At 33.6% G+C, this 25,651-nt stretch overlaps 1 protein-coding gene across 19 annotated transcripts in view; it reads left to right on the forward strand.

Annotated features, from left to right (window-relative positions):
- Positions 1–25,651, forward strand: part of LOC129800793 (gamma-aminobutyric acid receptor subunit beta) — a 74,636-nt gene that overhangs the window by 3,098 nt on the left and 45,887 nt on the right. For 13 of the 19 annotated variants that reach the window (XM_055845438.1, XM_055845434.1, XM_055845443.1 and 10 more), the window contains 2 exons: positions 8,758–8,855; positions 19,736–19,803. In XM_055845438.1, coding sequence (XP_055701413.1) covers positions 8,758–8,855; positions 19,736–19,803 — 166 coding nt within the window. Of the gene's footprint in view, positions 1–8,757; positions 8,856–19,735; positions 19,804–25,478; positions 25,547–25,651 lie in introns of all 19 variants that reach the window. The other 6 variants (XM_055845437.1, XM_055845451.1, XM_055845435.1 and 3 more) reach the window with 1 other exon arrangement.

Below are 25,651 nucleotides of genomic sequence, written 5' to 3' on the forward strand. Positions count from 1 at the left end.
CTTCTTTTCAAGATTATATCTTTAGGACAGTATCCTTAAGATAATGAATAGAAGAAGAAATGTCAGATCAACTATGACCTTCCGTAGATGCGGATGACTTTCCTCTCAGTTATTCGTAAACTTTTCTTAGCCTTAAGACTTAAGGATGGTCTTAATTGACCGGACATTGTAGATCGGATTGGTGAGGACCACCCTAAAGTCCTAGCCATGTCCTGAGCCCTGTGAGCAACGGATCTCCATGCTCAGAATTGCTCGGTTTAAGCAAGACTAATTCCCTCGTTCCGCTTTAGAGACAAGAAATGATTACCGCTTTCAAATTATGAGCATTGTAATCCTAGTAGATTTACTGACTTCTACACTAAAATTAAGTTAAAGCTTATACAAATAGGAGAAACGAGGGTCAAAATTATTCGCATTTGCGGTACTACTTCTCTAGATATCATACAGATTTATTAGACTAATGAGATTCGATTCGGATCTCATTGGTTTGATCTGGTACCGGTTAGGGAACACATGGAAATTCATGTTCTCTTCTGCTTAAAATTAAGCTATTAATCTCAGTAATGGATCCGAAGACCTACACACAGAAAAATGGAAAATTCTTAAACAGAAATACCCAGGAATTTAATTTCAAATCCCATTCAATGAATGCCAATGCCCTAATTCTAAATCCTTGATCATTTAGTTTTAGTTGCAATTTGTAAATCTGTAGTAATTTTTCATTTTCCAACTAATGCTGAACTTAAGTTCCCGATCTCTTAACTTGAAAGAGCTAGGGATTCTAGCCCAATTCTTTCGCTCAGAACTTCTAAAATTAAACGCCTCGGGGATTCACGTCCAATCTAAGTTTCCAGGATCTTATATATTCTTAAATTTAGAGTCAAAATTTTTCTGTGTGTATCAAAACCTTTATCTGTATTATAGAACCTTAAAGTTTCTACCTACAACAATGCAGACGATATCATGCAAGAAAGAATTTTTTTACGAAAATTACCCCAATGTGTAGAGGCCTTAAACAAAGGTCAATAACCAAATCGGTTTGTAATACGGAGTTCAGACCTAAGGCTTAATCATATAGTTTAACTCCTTGAATTGCTTTAGTTATGACTTTTTGAAAAACTTTAATACAGAAGTAGATATGAAAGGCAAATGATCCATTAGATTCAAAAAAAAAATTATAATAAAACTCGTTGCTGTTAGGCCGGCTTCAGACCTAAAGTTTAGCCCAGTTCCCGATAGTCTCAAAATTCAAAATAGCAAGCAATTTTATTAGTTTTTCAAAATTTATTGGATAATTTGCCCATGTTGTCCAATCGTAAGTGATAATTTTCCAAAAAATCTTGATTAGGAAGAAATTAGAGAAGTTAAGCCATATAGCTAAACCTTAGATTTGAAGCCCGTTATAAGGATTTTCAGACTTTGAGGAACTGGGCTAAACCTGTAGTCTGAAGGCCACTTAAGGCTAGTCTGGGATCAGCAAAGTTTGGTAAACTACAGAAAAATAATTCAGAATCTTAAAGATTCGTATTTTGGATTCGGTTTAGGATTTTATTGTATACAGGCTATTATGAATATAGTTTGTATTATGTTGAACGTACGGCATATTCGACACATATTAGCCCTTTTGACGGCCGAACCTACTACTCTAATGCCCTCTAATAACCCGTGGAATAAGGGTAGTTCAGGCCGTACTAACTAACAATAAGAATTTCTTGAGATTCGATCAGAATTGATTACTAAAATTAGTAATAGCACTCAATTAATTTCTGAGATACTTGAATCAACTAAATAACACGTCGTAGTCTAGCCCTGATGTAGCTACGTATAGTACATTATTTTCAAGTTATTCAATAAGGGTAACTGCGACCAAACTTTATTAGATAAATTGCGGTTCAGCTACCTATTTCTTCCTAGAACAGCATTACTATACTATCCAGGTTAGATTAAGTAAGTTTTAATTCATTTTCTTAATTCTAAATGAAAGTTCAGAACGTCACTAGGTATTTTACATGCATAAATTATAGCCATTGTTAAAAATATTAAGAAATTGTAAAACTCTAGATTTGCGTTTCGGAATTAACTGAAGGCCTGTCTCTAAAATTGTGAAATTATCAATATTTTTTCACTCAAGTTTCTGTTCAAATATTTTTTAGGATTTTTTTAAGAATAAACTAAGAATTAACCTTTTGGTTTTAAAATGCTAAGAATGGTGAGAATAGTAAAGTTACCGTAACTTTGTGACTTTGTGCTCTGCGGATGATTTTGTTCCCTTCTGTTGGTATGCTTTTCTTAAATTCTAATGTTTAAGAAAACCATCCTTAAATTCTAGAAGTACAGAAAAGCTTACGAACAGGAGGGTGCCAATGTTACCTACAGGGGCAAAGTCACCAGCACTTACGGTACTCATTAAGTTTTTGAACCTATTCAATTGAGTTTTTAATTAAAACTATTTTAAAATCCGGCTTGTTTTAAAAACAATTATTTGTGAAATAATTCAGTAGGGCAAAGTGGTGTACCTTTCAAACCGGACAGCTGTGAAACAACCGTTATCTCTCCTATTTACAAATAGAACTGAGTTTTATCATAATGTAATTCATACGGGCTTTAGACTTAAGCTTAAGCCATATGGCTTAAATTTTCTAATTTCTTATCGGCCAAGATTTTTGGAAAATTTTGACTTTTGATTGGATTATTAAGAATAAATGACCTACTAGTCTCTGAAAAATCAATAAAATCAGTTGCTATTGAAGGTTTTGATACCCTGAGGAACTGGTCTAAACCTCTGGTATAAAGACGGTGTGGGAATTTTCTAGAGGAATTGTGTATTCCGACCAAATGGAAATTTCGTCGTTCGAGCGGAATAAATCTCAGGATTGTGTTATATCATTTCAGGTATTTTACTAGAGGCTTGAGGCTCAGTATTAGCAGTTTTGTATATCACATTTTGGGTTTATCTCTATCACAGGTATTTTCTATTGAGGCTCGAAACCAGAGAATAGCAGTTTGTATATCACACTTTGGGTTTATCTCTATCACACGTAAATACCTTACAGACGGTCTTAGCTTCACAATTAATTTGTAGAGATAAATTATATCACGGTAAGATCTATTTTCATTTAAAAGTAGGAAAAGATGCCTCTTTTTAAAGGTGTCCTATTTCAAAGATACCACACTAACGGCCTCTACACACTAGAGAAATTTATGTCCATATTGAAGAGTTTTTCCTTCACAAGCGTAGGGCCTTTACTTCAATATGGACATCAATTTCTCTAGTGTGTAGAAGCCATTACCCCTAGCTTTATCAAAAGCCAAAAGAACTCGAAAGTGTCTTGGTATAGGGGAAAGCGCTCTAATATGTTTTTAATTAATTTGACCTATTCCAATATTAAATTTTAATAGCTAATCAATCCAATGCCTCAAATTTCCTGAAAAGATTCATGGATTGAAACCACTAAGAACGTAGAAAAAAATTGACTGAGTCGTCCGAAGGTAAAGTTACTATTCTAAACTCGGTAATGGAATAGTTTAGAAGGAGATAATAGCTCTAAATGGGAATATTCGTCTGAGTACGATTCCCAACTCATTCATACATCACACTAAGAAATCTAATGCTAAGCAAGTTAAGCCTAAGTTTATAATTCTAATTAATAATTCGATTGCCAGATCACTAAGCATAAGGACCATTTGTAGTTCTTATTATAATCTGCAATCTTAGATCTTTTTGCCCAATTAAGGAACAATAAAATTCAAGATTATCTGGTCTAATCTGGAAACTAGTTCAATTCATTTAGCAGAGTCATTTAAACAAGTTCTAATATATTCCAAATAGCAAACTTATTCTATAATCCTGCTTCTTGAAACATAAGGATCATTTATTTATCATTTTTGTAGTACTTACCATACCCTTCAGTCCTAGATAATCAGCCCCATAAAAGTATCTAGTCTTGAGTATTTTCTTTCCGGATTCATATGAAAAACTTCCTCGGAGAACTTTTCCAGCAAAATCACCCACAAAACTCAAGGTGATCCCGTCACATTTTAAAGGTACTTTGGGGTAGGGTAGAAAGGGGCTTTGCCAATTGTAACATGAAACCACCTTTTGGGTACACAAGGCAAAAAGTCCCGCAGAAGCATATTTTCATGTAGTGTACACAAGAGCCTGAAAATGTATGCATTCCCATACGATGGTGCTCACTTTACACCCAATATAGAACGAGGGTGCACATGGGGTGGAGATCTCAACCCCTTCGACATTAACTTGAAGAATAAAATCGATACGTGAGCGACACATAGGGCAAACATTGCCATGATAAGCCAAACTACTGGCTGCTGGAGGAGTCTTCTGGGATACAAGTGCACCACTCCATGACACCCTGACGTTCCTCAATGGATGGGGGTTTCTCTATCAGCGATGTGGCGTCATAGGGCACCACAGGGGGTGGATCAAAGGGTGGCATAGGGTGATGGCAAAAGTGCCTCAAAGTGTGTCTTGTGTGAAGTGGGAAACAATTCAATTAAGAGAACAATCTTAACGAGTGCCGCACTTGTTGTTTTATTGATCCCACACAGTCTCTTCTTTCTTGTACTTCAAACCTATTGTATATCCTCTTTCCCCTTACCACCCCCTCAGCCCCATTGTCGAAGTTATTGAAAGAAAAAAGCACTCACCCCCTTCAGCAAAAACTTTTATCCCTCACACGCACCAAAAACTCGCAAATTCATATCAAGAAAACCCAAAAGCGATGGGTTTTACGAAAAGTTCACCACTGATTTTCACAGAATCCATTTTATATAGTTGATGGGTGGGATGGGCTCACAATGGGGAACATCTCCAAAAGAGAGAGGAAGATATTAAAAAAAAAGGAACCACATACGCTTTTACTACAAAACCATATTTTAATACGAATATTAATCATCGGTTCAAGATGGCACAGTCGCAACGTGAATGAATGTGCTGGGTGGCTGGCAGATGGGTCAGAAGTGGGATGGGATGCCAAAAGCTCAGATTGCCCTGTGCAAAAGCTCTAAATGTGGAGAGGAGATCTCTTTCACACAATTGTCAGAAGGATATTTAGGAGCAAAGGTATGGCTGGGTGAAGAAAGGCGCGGTCGAATGTTGGGTGTTGCACTTTCCATCCTACCCCAAAAAAGCTCTCGTGCCAAAAGCTCGTTGTCAATTTATATTCTGCTGATACAGTAATTTCTCCAGTTTTGTCCGAAATTTATTACACTCAATCGGGGTTCGGGGTGTATTTATCTCAAGTCTACAAATACCGTAGAGAGGCTGAAAACTAACCATTCAACAGAATTTATTTTGAAATTTGAATTCACTTTTAACCCTTTAACGACGAGACACTTTTTACGGACTGAAAATCAACAATAAAAATTAAACTGAGAAACATAGAAAGTCCAACAGAGTCTGATTTGATGTATTTTGTGCTTCTATGAACGATAGGGACAAAAATAGCCCAAAAATTTAAATAATTTTTCTCACAATACCAATGAATAATATTTTTCGCTTTAATGAAAAAAATTACGTAGGAGTATTGTAGTTTTTATTAAAAAATTTGAAGTATAAAAAATAAATAAAATCAATTATGAATTTGAGTCTTTAAAAATTCGCCATTTTTGAGCTTAAATATTTACTACACAGCAAATAGCTAGAGAATTGCAAAAAATATTCTAGATTCCTTCAACCATCTATTTTACAATTATGTACAGACGTACGGAAAAAATACCTTTAGGTAGTCAGGGAAAATTATTTTCTTTATGGGACATCGGTGTTCCAATCGCCCTTAAAGGGTTAATAGGGAAATTCCTATGAGGCATGAGCTTCTTAATAAAGCTTTTCATTAAACGTTTATAACGCAAAACGTTTATTTGAAAATTTGATTCTAAAAACAATTTTTTTAAACTATGTTTTTAAATAAGCGAATAAATCCAAACAGTATCAATTAATAGTTCTCAATGTGATTTTTTTCTAACTTTCCATGACTCACAATTACCTCTTTACTATTAATGAACTTTTTCGTGACAATCCTATTGATTTAATTGTGATAAATCGAAATTTAATGCTGTTTAAAGAGCTCCTAAATTTAGGAAATGTCTATTTTTAAAATAAAAAGTGGCGAAAGTGGCGAATAACTTTCGAATTTAACCAATAACTCTTGTCCCTTAACAAAATACAATAATTTTATTTCAGATTCAGTCTCACAGAAATATTGAAACGCTTTAAAATTGAATCTCTTTTACAACGTAACCGAAAATATCGAAAATTTTGTTTTTAAGTTCATTAGGGTAAGTGTGCCAAATTCCGGCCAGCTTGCAATTTCGGCCACCTTTTTTGTTCCTCAAATTTCCATGAATTTTTAGATTTTACGTACTCTAGAGATTATACAATGCAAAAGAATAAAAAAAAATGTAGCTTCGACAAACGAAATGACATGAAAAAGATATTGGAAGAATTCCCGAAGGGCAAGGAACTATGAGAATGAAGGTGGCCGAAATAGAGCACCAAAGCTATATGTATATTTTTATTCATTTTAAAATGTATTAAGAATGATTTTAGAGTAAATCAAGACGGTAAACTCTTTACAAGGTTCCAAAAGCAACACTCTTTTAGAAGAAAGAATTAAAAAAATCAATTTGAATTTAAAATATTACATTTCAAACTTGAGACTTTGACGCTTGCATGCAACTATGCCGAAATTTGGCACACTTATCCTAAACGGTAATATTTTCGCCATTTATTACCCATAAATATTCATTATTAATAACATAATTTTAAAAAAATAGTTTAGAAAATAACTTCAAAAGATTGTCTTATTTATTTCAATCAACAATTTTTTTGCTAAGAGACGATGGGTAAAAATTCAAAAGATTATACTTAAATGGTGTCAAACTAGAAATTTAGGCCAGTTCCCAAAGGTTTTGAATATCTAAATAACGATATATTTGACTGATTTCTGAATCTAGTAGATAATTTGCCTTTAATATCTAATACTCTACAACAACATCCTAAAGATATTGCTTGATAAAGATTTATTGATATTAAGCCATATAACTTAGCATTAGGTTTGAAGACCTTGTAAGTCTTTTCCTCAAATGGTGTAAGGGCCCAGAAAGATCCAGGCTAGGGGAAAGTACTCTCCCTTCGAACGTTCATGCCTTCGAATTATGTGAATTTTCTTTCAGTTTCCTAAAAGACTTACACATTTTTATTAAATTATTAGTTAGTTTATTATCAATTCTTGATAATTAGGTGATAATTATGTGCAAGTCTCTTAGGAAAAGTAAAATAAATTCATATTATTCGAAGGCATGAACATTCGAAGGGAGAGTACTTTCCCCTAAGCCTGAGTCCCTGCGAAAGATTTATCCCAAACAATCATACTCTGAGATCCTGTACGAGATTCAGACCAACAAGTTTCAGTTAAGCCATATGGCTTAACTTCCCCAATTTCTTATCAGTCACTTAAACATATTATTTTATTTTTTTGAAAAATTTTGACTCAGAATTATTTATTCAAGTTAAAGAATCTATTAGATATTGGAAAATCAATAAAGTTCTATTCTGAAAACCCAAGGGTGAAAAGTTTGCCGATCTGCCACTTACGGTTCACTCGCTGGCTACCCTCATTCACCCCCTGTGAAAACCGCTTTAGGATCATCGATTCCTAAAAGTGATTCCTGAATGAGGTCAAATTTGCAACTCTGGACAACGCGAAGTTCCGGATGAACCAATTTGGAAGTTCGGATTTTGATAATCTAATAACAATTTAGTGATTCTGCAATTCCACAATACTTTGAGAATTATTTAATTGACTTTTTATCTACATTAAGATCTGAACTTTTTAATTGGTTCGTCCTAATTTGGCCAAAATTTTGTGTTATCTTTAATTCCAAAAATTATTCTGCGATGTTTTCACTTACAGATATCAAAAAATAAACATTGATATGTGAATTATTACATGAAAATATCAGAAAAAGGATAATTATACCAATATAGAAACACTTTGATTGAAAATAATTGATATTCAGTTAGCACAGCTGCTGATACAAGCGAATATATCTTTCAAAATTTTAAAGAACAAGTAAAGAATTAGAAATTAGTCATTGTGAAGCTTGGGATCGTACGAAGCATGGGCACGGGTACTTTTCCCTAGTCAACGTTACCGGAATTTTATTTTAACATTTTCGATTTTTTCTCAAAGAAAAACAATTCTTTATTTCACTTGTAACTACAGAAAAACTAGGTACTTTTTAAAAATGCTTTTAGTGACAAAAAAATAATTTTTTTACAGCACGTTTTTGCCATAATAATCTCTGTTTCATATTGTCATAATTTTTTCAGAGGACGTGGATTAAAAAATTCTAAGTGAGGCTTTTTTAATTAATTGTTACCACCCTAACCCTATTTTCAAACTTCAGTTAAAACAAAATAGTTATCAAAATCGAGAACATTGTAGGATCTCAGTACGGCGAATCTATTTTTAAAGCGAAAAATGGCAAATATAGCTCAAGAAGTATTGTCGAAAAATACCACAATCTTCATCTCTATATAGAGAAATACCGCTAGAACCCTCGGAGAAAAGCTCAGAGAGCAAAGCTCTGCAGGGGAATTTCTCAATTTTCCACTTTTCCTTCGCCCTCCTCCTTATTTTTCCCACAAACCATTTTACTTACGGATTCTTTTCTCTTTTCTCTGCTGCTGCTCTGGATTTTGATTGAATGGCTGCTCCTGGGTCGCACCCATAGCACCGGGGGTGGAAGTATGCTGGGCGACGTCAACATATCGGCTATTCTGGATTCCTTCAGTGTTAGCTATGACAAAAGAGTAAGACCAAACTATGGAGGTAAGATTTTTCTTTTCTCTTCTCATCAACAAAATCACAAACTTTAGGCTATAACAGTCCAGTGTTGAGCTTTTTTTTCGGGGCAAAATAGCCCCACCGTTCCCTTAAATGTCGCCCTATCAAAAAATGGGGTGGAAATCCATCTTCGCACGACTCTTACGTAAGAGAGTGTCACCAGTATTTAAGGCAATTTGTGCAGAATCACCATTTTGGGATGTAAAAATTGCGAGAAATCATGGTTTTATGCGGGAGGGGGTGGAGAGATGGATACATATTATACATATATAAAAAAAAGTACCAAGCTTTTTGGGGTGTGCAAGGGAATGAGTTCGATTTCTGCAAAATCATCGCACATCGCCGGGGGGGCTGCCGATGTGGGAGCAATATAGTCGATGGGGGCGCCTAGTTGGTCGTTTTGTTCTATTTTTGCTGTGCAACAACACAAAAACATCACATAAATAGCTCCACCAGGATATTTTACAAACACACACAAGACATTACTTACGGATGAGAGGATGTCCTCTCGTGGGCTGCGGCTACACCGGCGTCATATGGGAGACGCGGCGATGTTGGAGAAAGATGATAAATATAGGCAAGACCCCGCAGAAAATCCCGCACCACCACCCCCCAAACTCCCCCATCAGAGTGATGTTGAGATACATGACATCTACTGTACATACAGGTTTATTTACATGGACTACATAGAGAGGGATAAAGATTTAATTACAGTAAATAATTAAAGATTTACATACTTAAAATGAGGAATTGCGCTGCATCCTTTTGAGGAAATCCTGTGGTTAATTAGATGGTCTAAAATTAGTGGATGCTTTTTCCATAAATATGTAGATGGTTTAATGAGTTTCAAGTCGATTTTTGCTGGTAATTCGGCAGGAAGAGCTTTTAACCTTGGCGGGAGGAAGCCATAGCTTTTCAGACATCTTATCATTCTATTTTTATTGTTTAAGCATCATTTGTATTTCACAATTAGAAGCATTATTAGCAGACAAGCTACCTGCGAATTATGTCGGCTAATCCTGTTAAACTGATCGCCATAACATCTTCAAATTCTCTGATAGGGGGAAGTGGGGCACCTTTGAAAGTGAGACACTTTTGGAATTAGGATTTTTCTCCTTTTTTTTGACAATTATCCGGTGATTGTCGGATGGGAAATTTTAGCCCAGAATAAAAAACTCTTCTTCTTAAAGCTTTCGGTGCCCTACGCACCTTCTTCAGTGGCTACAAGTGCAATTTTATTACACAAAAATGCTCCTATAGCCACTGAAGAAGGTGCGTAGGGCACCGAAAGCTTTGGGAAGAAGAGTTTTTTATTCTGGGCTGAAATTTCCCATCCGTCGATCACCGGATTATTGTCAAAAAATTGTTGCGTCGGTTCCTTACCCTATAACTATCTTCCGGAAATAAGATTTTTCTCAGTTAAGAAGAACTGAGCTATATCATAACGAAATTTAGCTTTTCAATCTGTTTGTGTAGCTAAATTAGAACACGATAAGACTCAATTTTATTTAAAAATAGGTGAAAAATCTCATTTTCAAAGGTACCCCACTTTCAAAGGTGCTCCACTTCCCCAAAGGGGAATGTAGGCATGGTTCGCACAGAGTGAAGCTTCAAACAACGCAAATTTTCTCTGTGTTTGCAAAGAGCTAGTTCGTCATTTCTCAGTCAAAAGACAGATCATTATTAGGCTTATGAAACGAGATTAGAAATGGTAGGTTAGCTCTTTGCAAACAAAGAGAAAATTCGCATCGTTTGAATGTTCACTCTATGCGAACCATGCCTACATTCCCCTAGTTATTTACAATTTTGAAAAATTTTCGAACGGTTTTATACGACTTCTGAAATGTTGGATAGTTTAAATAGGTCAAAATCTAGTAGGAGATAGAAGGAATTCCAAGATCCTATAGATTGCTTTTAGTTTAGGGGAAGGCTTTCAGACTTCGCACACACTTTGGCTTCGAATGTATCATATTTTCCCTAATTTTTTTTTAATGAAGCTGACGTAATTTTTTCAGGAAATGTGTGGTTCAAGATACTAACTAGCAAGATATATTGACATTGATAGATCAGATTCATTAAAACATTTTTGATAAGTACGAAGTGTTCGAAGACAGAGTGTGTGCGAAGCCTACAATCCTCCATAATCCAGAGATTATAGATCGAAGATATTAGAATATCACCATAAGCCTTCTAGGGCATAGCATGTTCTCGGTTATTAACCTAACTAATGCAAGATATTTTTTAAAAACAATTAGTAAATGTCAACGAATAATTTTTAAAAAGTCATTTTATTTTGGGGTGATGATCCAAATTTTATAGCCGATAGGGGAAAGTACTCTCCCTTCGAACGTTCTTGCCTTCTAAGCATGAAGTATTTTTTTCTAAGAGACTTACACATAATTGTCACTCAATTATCAATAATTGATAATAAGCTAACTAATATTAAATAGAAATGTAGAAATCTCTTAGGAAAAATAAGAGAAAATTCACATTATTCGAAAGCATGAACGTTTTAAGGGAGAGTACCTTCTCTACATGCTAAATTTGCCTTTCAATTTTCACTCCGATTTAAGCTTGTATAGGCCTTAATAAATGCAAAAAATAGAAGTGTAGTAATGTAGGGGAAAGTACCCATACCTTTCACAGTCCCACGCTTCATAATAACTATTTTTTCCTATATTTATGAAAAATTTGACTACGTTATATATTTTAAAAATAGAACAATTTCCCCTAGTTTTTAAAATATGACACCGATGAGTCACATTTATTGAAAAATATAGGAAAAATTTAGTTATTACGAAGCTTGAGACCGTGCAAAGCATGAGCTGAGCACTTACCCCTAAAACCTCTAAAGCAAATCAAGAATTGGACCAACGAAGCTAAATTATCAAATAAGACTAATTAAATCAAACTTTCAATTTGATTTTTAATTTAATTTAATTTTATGAAATTAATTCAATCAGACTGTCTCTCAGCTTAAGTTAGGGGTTAGTTACCCAATCTTCTATCATTCACCTGAGTGTACCGGGACCTTTCCAGGTATCGAGCCCGATTGGAGGTGAACATAGGAATTGAGGGGAATTTAGACCCTTGTTCATTGGCATTAATTTAAATCAGAATTTATAATATTTTGTTTAAATACAGTAACACTAATTCGGCTTTTTCTAAGTATCGGCAGAAGCTTTGAATGTCAATAAAATATACAAATTTTGAAATATTCCTCAAATATTTCAAACGTGCTTAAATAAAAGCTTTACTAAATGTATAAATTCAATAGAAAGTTTAGAGGAATTACCGCATTATAAAACATTTCTACTATTCATAAAATATTCAGAACATAATCCAAAAGATTGAATTGTTATATTCGACTTTTTCGCTTGAAAGATATTTTGCATATTCCAATTGAAATATTATTGAATACTAAAATATCTGTTTAATAAAATATTGCAAATATAATATAATCATAAAAACTTAAATCCTTTCAATCTCTTTGCAATTTTTTTTATAATTTGCATAAAACTAAGCTATACTGAACCCAAACGGCAATTTTGAGGAAGATTACTGTTGGATGTATGTATTCTGGATCCAAAAATGGGTCCTGTGACGGTCGTCAGAGTGTCGAGTGACCGAAAGTGGGGAATAATATGACGGTTATAACGAAAGTCACTTGGCGTCGTAATAACTCTGAGATTACTCGCCTACGACTAAAATATGACGCGCCAAAATGGGCTTTTCCAGTGACTTCCAGTGTCCCAATAAATAATCTTCCCCTCGCTGGGTATGTCTGAGGGGAAATTTCACTTGTCAATTGACAAATAGAATTACTCAGTGCAGTGAATTCGCAAAGTAGTTGGCAATTTCGCGTGTTTTCTCAATAATATTATAGTTTAACATTAGTAGGAAAAGCTCCTCCAGTAGAGAAATGTGTTATGATTTAGAAAAAGACAGTGCCGACAAAAATTAAGCAAAAATTAGGCAGTGTTTTGGTTGATAAATACCCGGACAATTTTTATGGAAAATTAAATTTGATTATTCAGGTGTTTGCTCCTGTCTCAGGAGTATTGTGTGATAAAAATCTTGTGTCTAAAAGTCCTATTTAGTGAAAATTTTAAAAGATTTTTGTGTGTTGTTGCCATCCAGCTGGAATATTTTCGATATGTCGGGCGACATTCAGCAATAGTCGAATGAGAAAAATAATTGCAAATGTGAGTAGTGAAATTGGAAAAAATTGGCCAAAATTCCATAAAAAGTAGCAAAAAACTATAAAATATGTGAAGAATTAATGAGAAAACGGTGTCTAAGGTGATAGAATAGTACAAAATTGTGGAATGCATTTGACTTTTTCATTGAGAGTACGTACGTCGATTTCGTACATATGCGGTAGAGAAGGATGGCAAGTGCACTGTTTTTGGTGCGTCATTTTTTCATACGGAAAAGGACCGTCCCTTGGAGTCGCTTTTATTACTTCATGTTAGAGTAAATTTTAAGCCCGTAAAATAACTAATGTATTACTGACTCAATTTTGAGTAATGCTCTGACTAAAATTCGACGCGAATACGACGAATTTTTAAGATTCCAATTAGGAGTAATTTTTTGACCATTTCTTGTAGAACAAATTCCAGTCATTTTTGAGTCGGAGTAATCGTTTGCCCATTGGGAAAGCTCAATTAATAAATAAAAAATAGTAGAATAAATAAAATGAATTTAAACATTCGTTGAATGTCAGTGAATAAATCCATTCATTGAACAAAAACGGTCAATAGTTTTAGCGCTAAACTGTTAACTTAAAATCCAATTAACATAAAAAATCACAATAAAAAAATATATACGTATTTCACTTCTTTTTTACTGCGAATTTTTTAGATAGTAAAAATTTTCTAAGCGACTTGCAGAGTTATTGATCTCCACAGACGTACATCAATAAATTGTTTTATTTTGCTCTGTAACTAACACAACAAAAAAAATCATAAATTGATTTAAATTAATTGTGAGTCCCTGTTATGAAACATACAACTCTTAAATTTTTCTTTTGACAAGGATATTTCGTTTTAGAAATTACCCTTTCATTTCTATTATGGGAATTGTACTAAATTTCGGACAGATTACAAATTAGCAATAAATTAAGAGTTTTAAGTTATATTTTTAATACAAATTGATTTTTTTGTTATTCATTTTGCAGAAGTGTCCTTTGTAATCTTAAGAGTCGTAACACATTGAAAGCAATTTTCGCCCACAATTGTTTATTGAATGAAATCGTTTGATCCTCTGTGGGTGGAATCGTCAAAATTCTGATAAAAATGCAATTTTTCATGAAAATTGCTTCAAATGTGTCTAGACTGTTGTAGAGTAGGGGGAAGTGGGGCACCTTTGAAAGTGGGGCACCTTTGAAAATGGGATTTTTCTCCGATGTTGAAATGGAACTGAGTCATATGGTAATGTAATTTAGCTGCTCAATTTGATTGTGCAGCTAAATTATATCACTATAAGGCTTAATTTTATTTAAAAATATGTGAAAAATCCTAATTTCAAAGGTACCCCACTTTCAAAGGTGCCCCACTTCCCCCTAGTTTATCGTCTTTTGTTTTAGTTAAAACAATTTTTAATAAACTCAAAAAACAATAGAAATACAGGTATTTCTTTGTGCGAAAATTGAGACACTGTGTGAAATTTCGGACACTATGTTTCTCGAAGATCCCTGCAGTTTCAAAACTTTTCTACAGATTTTCTATGCTCTTTTGTCTTAGTTAAAGTGGAAATATTCTAGAAATAACTCAATATCGGACACTTGTTTTATTTTGAGAAATAAAAGAAGTGTCCGATATTGGAAGCTGTCCGAAAATTGGCACAGTTCCCCTATAATATAATGTTTAAGCACGCAAGATGTTTCAGTGTCACTATTTTCTCTGATTGGCTAAAGCTTTAAAGAATTTAAAGCTTTAACCAAATAGAAAGCACGTTGTGACTAAGTATTATTTGGGACACAATATTTGATTGCTTCTGAATAATACGTTTTGTCATAGACACACTTATGAGTTAAGCCGAGAGACTTCTTAACGTAATTATGATCAAAATACTGATCAGTTTCTAACTAATCCATGCGAGAGAGCTTTTCCACCATGGACGCTTGTTATTTATCTTCTCTTTTCTATGCTACCACACTATGCTTTCAAGAGATTTGTGTCTCAAAAGTCATATGAATTAAATAAATAAAATAAAAGATAATTTTTACGAATTTATTGACTCTAATTTTTCGGTTTAATCTAAAGTAGAATTCGGATTCATACAGGAATCAAACCCAGGATCATAGCAATGTAAAGCTAATTGAATAAGAAGAGCTTTCGCCTAACAGCATCAAGATTCAAAGAAGCATTCCTCCCTAAGAATAATATCAAGATATATTTTACTCTCAGCAACTGTGAAATTTTCCTGAAGAAGTTCCTTTATAAATTCTGAATTCTAGCATAAATTACGTGTAAATAAATCTGCCTAAGCACAGATGTAATGTATTTTGACATCACTGATATTACCCTGAGAGAAACTCTGATACTCCACTCGCCTCGCAGTAGAATGTGTCAGTAACAAGGGCGGATCCTTTGTGCAGTTTATGTGTTTAAGAGAAAGCGGCGAGAATATGGTACATAATGTAAGAGTGTTGAACATTTATATCCTTTTTATATGTTTATATGGCAAAAGAGAGAGTGGTTATATATAGCTGTACTCCCAGAGCTTTTGCTGGGCTTTTGCCTCTCGTCGACATCTCACCGATCGATTTATGGTAACCATGCCGACCTTTCTAGGCAACATCCCGCTGCTGTCCGTCATTTATATTCTCTTTTCAACAACACACAAGTCGCTTCATTTTCCTTGATTTCCTCCACACGTTTCCACTTTTTCTCCAACCTCATCCCCCACTCCATCCACCCCCTCGTTTCGACAATCTCTCCATTTTTACTCCTACATTCCCTTTTAGCACCAAAAACTCCACTTGCCATGGACCCTAAACCCCTAAGTCTCACAGTCCCCAAAAACAAAAAACACATCCAGATGATAACAAAAAGATTAATTAATCAGGAGGGAAGCTTGTAAAAAAAATATCTCCAAACACTATTGAAGCAGGAAATCTCTTCAGAAAATCCACCCAGAGAAAAGTGAAATGCTCTTCAAGCATCTCGTTCACTTGAGAGCTTAAGGAGTACACAGTTAGAAATCGGACTGAACTATCGCACTTTAAAAACAAAATATTACCACTGAATATTGCATTAAAAATTAACAACAAATCACAATAAGTATCCAACAATTTATATACATTCACCCCCATCCCTTTGCACACCAATTTTCATAACCCGATTTTTTTCGGGGATGATGATAAAAATTTTTTGGCATAAATCCGGAAAGCATAGCAATATAATCCATTGGAATATCAAGATAATGGCGTTATAAATTTCTTTATTTCTATCCAGTACAAATTGATAAAAAAAAATCTCCATCGCAGCATTTTCTACCACAAGGCAAAATCAATTAAGAATTTTATAACATATATAGCACTTAAATTTGATAAATGCATTTTGTGTGCTTTGCATTATTGATCTATTTTATTTAATGTGGCACAAATTTTCCGGTATGTTAGCAATTTCTCCATTTGTCAATTTGGTCTGAAACTTTAAATGAATTTGATATGTTATAGAATTATTCTTCCTTGTGGAAATATCAAAAGTTCCCATTGTTTAGATATTCCCACTGTCAAAACTAAATAGCAAAAATATTATCAGTTAAAAGTTATTTAAACTACATAAAAGTTTTTGACAAATAATCTTGATATTTGAAATTTACCGATAAATGCAAACTTTCGATTAATGCTAAGATTAATGTTGATTTTAAAATATTTGAGATTAATTTTTGAATGTAATGCCCTGGACACACGAATCCAACGAAAGTTATATTTTGTGAGTGCCAGAAAATGTTAAGCCTCATTTGTAGTGTGTCAGGAACTGACTTAGCTATGAACTAGCTTAGTCGTCTCTGAACTTTAGTCGTAAGTGTGTCCAGGGCATAAGGATTACCTATAATATTGATTGTCTTTGAATACATACCACCGTAGATACTGATTGTAGTTTGCATCGACTGTTGTCGTATCTGCATCTTTTTTGTGTTAGAATTTCACCCAAGAGGCGGCGTCTGTATCATAGCTTGCACTAGATCCAGATACAAAACAAATGCAGTTACGACAACGGTGAATTCAATCGACGCAATAACTTTGCATCCCTACTTTCGTAAACTTTCCTTTAATTCTAGCAGTTAAGGATGGTCTTTTCGATTCGATTTACCATGTTTGAAGAAAAGCTTTTAAAGAGCTTGCGAAAAACAGGGGTGCAAAATTGTCCTCGGTACCCTCAAACTGATCTTAAGGTACTAGTAACTCGATCTTTGCAAAGGTTCATCTTTTGAAGGTTGATGTAACCGACGCGGTGGCTTTGCATCCCTAGTTTTTGCGAATTTTCGGAATTTCCTTCAATTTTGGAAAAATTTACAATGTGAAGATCAACAGCCGACGTTGATTTTCGTAGATCAGAAACTGACTTCTTATTCTAGAACAAAATTGACGGTGGTTTTATAAGATTGACCCTTCGAACCCCATGAACATTGACCCTTGAAGATCAACAATTGATGTGCCTTCCTGAAGATCGATAACAGACATTAATCTTCATAGATCAACAGCTGACATTGATCGTTCGAGACAAATAGCTAACGTTGAGATTTGAAGATCAACAACTGATGTTCATATTTTAGAACAAAATTTACGGTGGTTTTAGAAAATCTACAATGGACATTGACCCTTAAAAATCAACAATTGATGTGCCTTCTTGAAGATCGACAACAGATATTGACCGTTTAAGACAAACAGCTGACGTCGGTATTTGAGAATGAATAACTGACTTAATAAATAATTGAATCTTTAAAATCAAAAACAGATATTTATCGTAGAAGATAAACCCTAAATGTTGAGCTTTGAATATCAACAACATACGTGGATCTTTTAGTATCAACTGCTGACGTTGCACTTTGAAAATTACAAACAATTGTTGATATTTTAATGTGGTAGACTTCCGTCGATACTTGATTGTCAGTAACTGATGTTATTTGAAATTTGCTTCGTGCCGACGAAATACAGTAGACTCTCTCTCAATCGAGAATATGGGGCAAAATATCATCCAATTTAGCGATAGAATTGAGCATCAAAGCCTTTGTAAATTCCACAAAAAGCGCTCAATTATAAAGAATCACGATAAAATAGGAAGAACTACAGCAAATTTGAGCGAATTAGCTTCATAATTAAACGTGAAAATTGTCAACAAAATTTGTCGCCCGATTGAAAAAGAACCGATTGAGTGAGAGTCTACTGTACAGAGTTAATTTATTTCGCCTGAAGTTTAACCTTAACTGCAAATTTGTGTTTCATTTGAAGAGTATGTCTTATCGATTGTTAAAATGCTTGAAATCAACAATTGGGAAATTTGGAGTTGGGACGCCACGATGAAGGCTTGGAGACCGAGCCGAAAGCTCCGGAAAAAGCTTCCGGATTTCCCTATTGTTGATTTCAACTTTATATTGGTTTATTCCCACATAGTTAAACTGCTTGGTTTACTTTTATCGCAAAGCGGCTTCTTCGACTCTTATGATTATTACTGATACTTGTCATTCATGCAGAAGACCAGATACTTACTTAATATTTCACGACACTTGTATCGTAAAATCAAATCTTAAATCGAAATGAATTCCAAAGCGTGATATATTCCGTTTCTTGGAATACAAGTAATGTATTCAATGTAGCAATATCAAGTTTATTGTTTGAATTTTTCATTTTACAATAACCAAAAACCCTTCTCGGTTGTGAGGAAAGCTATTTCAGTGGTACAAAAGAGTTATTCGTGAGTTTCTATTAAGTTCCAATCCACAATTTAACAATACATGCTTTCCAACAATGACCATCGCCTTGAGCTCACCTTTTCGAGATACCAATCTTTCAACAAATGTAAGATCCATTGTCCAAATACCTTTCATTGGATCAATTTTTTCGTTCCGGTGAGCAAGAATCACGTCCGTTTTCTAACTGTGTACACTTGTCAAAGGGAAAAAAAATCCATTATAGCCTCTCCATTGAGAATCGTGTTCAATGATAGCAGCAATCTCATTAAAAGCTTGGCAGGAAGAGTGTATGGTATAAACAGGAGGATTTGAAAAAAAAACAGAGAGAGAGTCTATAATTAAAAAAATAGTTTCCATGTGGAATTTTTCAAGAGGACAGAGCTCGAGGGTGAATTGAGTAAAAAGAACATACACCCTAACTAATTATAAACTCAATAGATACGAGATTAGATCACCAGCGATTAATTGTGTATGTTATTTTTGTTGAGAACCAGGAATTCTGTAAGAGCATAAAATGCTGCAAAAGCCGATTTATGTTAATTTTCACTTTTATACTCTCTCCATTCTATATTTAATTTTACTCTTTTTGTTGTTGCTATTGAAGCCTAATTCCTATTTTCTAACCTGCTCAGTGCCCCTGATTCTTTGTGAATGACACAATAGCCGATAGGAAAAAAAGCTCTCTTGCTGCAGTGATAAAGCTTGGTTGTAGAACTTTTCTTTAGTTCACCTGGACGCCTTTTTTATTGAGCTCCCTTTCCTGGATCTAGTGAAACTGTTTGCTCTTTTTTTTAAAAACTTTTATTCTGGGAAGGGAGGAATAGAACTTTCGATAAAAAATGTTCTTTAGAAGCCAAAAAAAAAATACAAAAATTTTAAACTTGAAGAAAAACAAGAAGACAATAGATGAGTGTTTTTCCTACTACTTATCCGTATTTCAGGACCTCCGGTAGAAGTTGGAGTCACCATGTATGTGCTGTCCATAAGTTCGCTGTCTGAAGTCAAAATGGTACATGAAGACTTTGTACCTTTTCTTTAAATTTTATATTATTTTCCTTAATACTTAAACCACTTTTTTTTAACCAATTTTTTGCCAAACTGTACCAAGTTCTTTTTTCCTTCCTTCTACATTTTTTTCAACGTGATGTATTTTCTTGTGTTTCACATTTTTCTCAAATATTTATTAACATCAAGAAATCAAAAGCGTTTTTTTATTCCTGCCTTCTTAATCCAGAAAGAAAAAAAAAAATTAAAAGGAAAATTTTGTAACATGAGAAAGCTCTTAATTTCCCAAATGTTCTTTTCCACCTGTTTCTTTCCCATTTGCTGGTCATTTTCTCCATTCACTATCATTTATCCATTTGCAGCTCCAAAAAAAAATAAAAGAAAAGTCCCTCGCATTTTAGCAATTTTATTTTCTTTCAATAATTCAACAACATTTTTTCTTTTACTCCATCTCTACCACCCAAAAGAATTGGAGAAATCTCATAAATTTATCTCTTGTTCTTGTTCAATTTGAGATAAAATTTTAATGAAATTTCTCTTTATCCCGATTTTTATTTCACAATCCACGCTCAATTAGTTCCTTTCTGTTTCTTTTTTTCCCTTCCAAAACATTCACCGTAATTTTTGTATAAAGAATTTAAAAAAAAAGAACTTCACAAATTTCGTGAAGGAAAATAGAGTTGTTATTTGAAATTGCCTCTGACAATGGTTATATATTTTTTTGTCACTGAACTCTTGAACTTTTTGCGTGTTAATCACGTTTATTAGAGACAATTATATATTTTTTTCCTCTCGTTCTCTCTCTTTTCTGAACCTATTTTGTGTTTTCTTTTTTTCACTTGGAAAATCTCTACCACTATTTTTTGGTTGTTGCTGATATGCTTCACGTTTTCATTATAATTTTGGTTTTATTTTTTACGTGGAGAGAAACAAAAAATTAAAGCCACTATGCACAGGGTATTTCACTAAAAAGCCTAAAAGTTTGAGACTAGACACATAAAGCTACATTACAAGTCATCACACCGATGTAATTCGTATAATATCGTAAAATATCCTAAATATCAATTCAGCTCTCATTGAAGGTAAAAAGATATTTAATAAGGATTAAAACACCATATTTCCCATAACTAATTTTAGGCCACGCCCCTTAAAAAGATTTTCTAACTCAAAGTTAACGTTTTCAATGCCAAAAAGCGAATAATAAAGTACCCTTTAATACAAAAAATAGTCAAATTTTACTGTAGGTGGTGCTCAAAGTACCCTAGTAAACAAGACCACGCCCCTAAGATACTTTTTTTAATCGAATTTAAAAATCTAACAAAAATTTATTTGTCTATGGTTATACAGCATAAATATTTTATAAACCGAGTTGGTTTCAAAAGTCAGAGTCCGATGGAATCTAACAGGAGATGGCGATTTTCTGTGCTATTTTCGGAACCTTATGACACGCCCATCGTTGGGAATTAAACGGAAAATTAAGAAGGGTTTAGTGTTTATGTCCACCTCCCGATCTCATGTAACAGAAATATCTTTCGGAATATTCAATGGTTTAATTGTTTATTGAAAATTATGAGACCAAAAAAATAATACTAGGGATCACTTTACCCTTGGAATTTGGAATTAGTGTTACAAGTTAGACAATTCACCGGTACAAGTTGAACATGGCTTTTTTCTTGATAAATACAGTACAAAATTTGTTTTTAAGTACAAGAAACCAAATTATAAAACTAAAGCATTAAAAATATACAAATAAAAATGAAGTACTAAATTTATTAAAACAAAAAGCCCTGTCCAAATTGTACCATTGTCCAACTTGTACCACTTTACCCTATGCTACGTTTTTTTCTCATTCTAAAGCCCCGCCATTTTTCATATTTTCTTAACGGAAACCTCTTAATTTCATTTGCAGTACCTTAAGTTTTGGTAAAAATAGAATCAAAGAGTAAACATTGCTGTTCTACGTCTTTTCTAAAACACTAGAGGACACAAAGAGAGAAAAAAATATTATGCCCCTCCTCTTCTGAAACCCCGCCCAATTGTTTGCATTGTATTAATCCAATTCCTTCAAGTTTATGAATTTGCTTTTAAACTATCCTGAACTGACCCGGAACTGAAAAAAAGGATCATGTTGTTCTTATACTGAAACCCCGCCCACTCCGTCTTCTGTCCGTTCATTCAACCTACAACCCCTAACCTATTCCGTAGGATTTTCAGTCACTTTAGTTCCTCAATTATTTTGGTAAAATATCCCGACAGAGAAAAGAAATACATTTTGTTGTCCTTTTCTCGCTCCGCAGAAAACCGTACAAAGATTTTTCTCAAAATTACGCTCGGAAAGTTTGACATAGCATCGATTTTGATAATATTTTCCCTGATCATCTTTCAGGATTGGAATTCAACTTATTGTTTTTGGTTTCTGGACAGTTACTCTATCTAAATAAATAGATTTTGCAATAAATTAATGTGAGGAATTTAAATTCAGAGGGTATTAATAGATTTTGTTCTTAAAAAAACATCTTTAAATTTCTGATAAGACAATTAAATCCAAAATATGAACATTCTATCTCAAGTATTTTCTAGTACTGTGACTGATTGGGTCAATTTATGCAATATTCCGTTTTATTATTCAAGCCCAAATGACAAAGCTAGTAAATTTAAGCTACGCCAGTTCTAAAACCTTCGGGAAAGAAAAATAGTGAGATGCTAATCCTCTTCTTAAGTTCCATCCACTTGTTTGCATTATCTCTTTAAACTTTAAATTTTATCCAATGATCAGTAAATTTTAGAATAATTAGAATAAACGAAGTAAACCTCATGAGTGCCTTTCTTAAGCCTGTAAAGAGATAAAAAAGGGTGATGCCACGCCTTCTTTGAAGTCCCGCCCACTAATTTGAATTGTCTTAACCACGCCTCTTTTAAAGCACCTGATAGAGTACTGATAAAGAAAGCAATGTCATTTTTCTACTGAAGCGATGTCCAATTTATTTTCCGTGCATTGTTTCGACATCTTAAATTTGCCCAATATTTTGTGTGACTGTAAAAATCTGAGTAAGAAAGGGAATGAAATTGAAGCCACGCCCATTCGAAAATTTCAACAGCGGAAAGAAAGAAGAGTGAGATGTTATTTTTCTTTGAAATCCACGCCTACTTACATTCATTGATTGTCTCAATAAGAATTACCTAATTTTATTCACTGCACCATAAGACTCTTTTAGTAATAAGTCGACACAAAGAAGCTAAACTTTAAAGGTACCTTTCGGAGAGGCAAAAACAAAGAAACATATTGCCACGCCTCCTATGGAGTCTTACCCACTTTTATAATATATTCGAACTCGAAGTTTACTTTTCCGAAATATTCCTTGGATCATCGGAAAATTCAGCGTCTTTCTAAAGTTTCTTCCGGAAATAACTTAATAAGGCGTGGCCTATTTTTTAGTTTTTGAAATTCATTTATTTATAACTTAGAAAAAAATTAAAGTATTATTCCATTAAAATTAAAATTATTATTCCATTGACATTCTTAAATAGTGAAAAATACTTTTTCGTGAATTTATTAAGGGGGTTCCCCTAATTTAAACGTTAAAAAACGATTTTTTATTACCAAAATTCGCAGATAAATCAGATGAGAGTATACAATTCTCAGGAGTAAACTCGAAATATTTCCGAAGATACAGAGATGAAGCAAAAAAAAATAGTTTAAAAAACCCTATAGACCGATTTGAAAAAAAGGAAAATTTTCTTCAGAATCAAATTCTATTCTAGTTTAAACTAAATGATCTTTCAAAACATTTATTTATTTCTTATGCCATGCCAAAGTCAAAATTCTGCATCAAAAATTCAATTGCAAAACGAAAACCTAAAAATATTTCACGATTTCTTTCAGTTTTTATTGGTTTAACTAAGAAATACACCTACAGAAATTAAAATTTCTTCTATAGTTTCGTACTCTCTGAGAAAAGATACTAGCATTTCCCGCCCATGTGGTAGTACTGAAGCGAAGTGTTCCAGTGAATTATTCATTAGTTCACCACTTTGTAATACTTTTTTTCGAAAAAAAAATCATTTAAACAGTTTAGTTAAGTTAGTTTAGTTATCTGTCTCCAATATCACGCTTATCTCGCGATCTCTCTCCAGAATCGCGTAATCATTTTCAAAGATCGCGCTAATCGGCACCCAAAGTGCCCAAAGGGAACCGGAAATGAACAGACATATTTACTCTCTGTAATATATCTTAAAAGATGCCAAAAATTCAAGAAACTTCCCAAGAAATATTTTTTTCTTAATATAGACTTGTAGAATTCTATAAGTAAGGCATAGAACCAAAGTTCCTTGAATGTCTTTATAGCACTCTCTGTTCCCCCTTTGTGGGTATTAAAAGTAAAATTACTCATTTTTAAGGGGCTTAAGAGTTTCTACAGGAATTCCAATGAAAAAATTCTCATTGTAACCCTTTTAAAAGTGCATGAAAATAATTGATAAAGTCTCTATTCTGTATGCTGTTTCGTTTCTTGGGATGGACATTTTTTTGTCTGCCAAAAAAAAATTTCAAAACAGCTTTTTTAGCCTTAGAATTCGGGAAATCCCCTTTTAACTGCAACAAATAAGATGCAATCCTCCCTAAGATGTGTGGCAAACGATGTAAAAAAATTAAAATTCTAGTAAAAATTAATATTAAATAACCTGCATATTTTTTTCTTTATTTTGATATCCTTTTTGATTGCAGGGTTGAACAATATCGCTGCTAATATTTAGTTTATTTATTTCCATAAAATACTGAAGTCTCCCAAGGTGTTGTGATTAGCTGGAGCTTTGAAAGCTTAAAAGCTCTAGCCAATCAGAGAATGGGATAGTCATAAATTATTTCATGAGTTAAAATATTCAATTACATTTGAATTGTGCTTTAGGAAGCAAACGTAAAAAGATCAAAAAGTTCAAAATATCTCTGAATTTTGTTATTTCTGTCTCAACATAAAATTTGTTGGGTTTTTTTTGTAAGGTACCCTGTGCATTTGTGACATAAAAGCTGTAATATTGATAAGAGAAACACCAAAAATGTTTTTTTTTGTGGTGCTCCTCCCCGAAGTGACTGAAAAAGCTCCGACAGAATGAGATAAAAGTTTGATTATTAGTGAAAATTAGAAAACTCACAGCTACATACAAACACACACCTATGTATCTTAAGTATATAATGTGATATGTAAAAGAGAAAATGAGTGGAATTTAATGTTACAGGACATACACTGCGCAGGCGATGGGGACACATTGAACAAATGTTGCAAAAGAGATGATTTTGGTGCGAAAGAAATCGAGGAACAAAAAAAAAAAAGAAATATGCCAATTAGCACATTTTAAGCAAATCCGCTTCTTTTTCGCAACAACACAACATTGTTTTTTGTGTACTAAAATCCAGCGTCTATTGATTTGGTTTTCATTCACTCTCCTAAAGAAAAGTACTTTGATGTGGAAATCCTTTTATTTTTTTTTCGCATAGGTCCCTCGACAGCGAATTTTTTTGGTCGTGACGAAAACAAGAAAAAAAACAAAGAACTGCAAATGGTTTACAAAAAAATAAGCTTTTTGTTTAGAAGGAAAATTGAGCAGGAAATTGTCTATGAGAAATAAACATTAAGGCTTATGTGATAATGCAATTAGTGTATTAAGTCTAACCACATATTTCAGGTCCCCCCGTGGAAGTCGGCGTCACCATGTATGTCTTGAGTATCAGTTCAGTTTCGGAAGTTCTCATGGTACACAACTCAACCTTTTACCTTAAAACCTCTCTCTATCTTATCTCACAGATAATTTTGAAAAAAAAACAATAAGTAAAAATTGTTTCATAAAAGACCATTGCC

The sequence above is a fragment of the Phlebotomus papatasi genome, chromosome 2 (genome assembly GCF_024763615.1).
Source record: "Phlebotomus papatasi isolate M1 chromosome 2, Ppap_2.1, whole genome shotgun sequence".
Lineage (NCBI taxonomy): Eukaryota > Metazoa > Arthropoda > Insecta > Diptera > Psychodidae > Phlebotomus > Phlebotomus papatasi.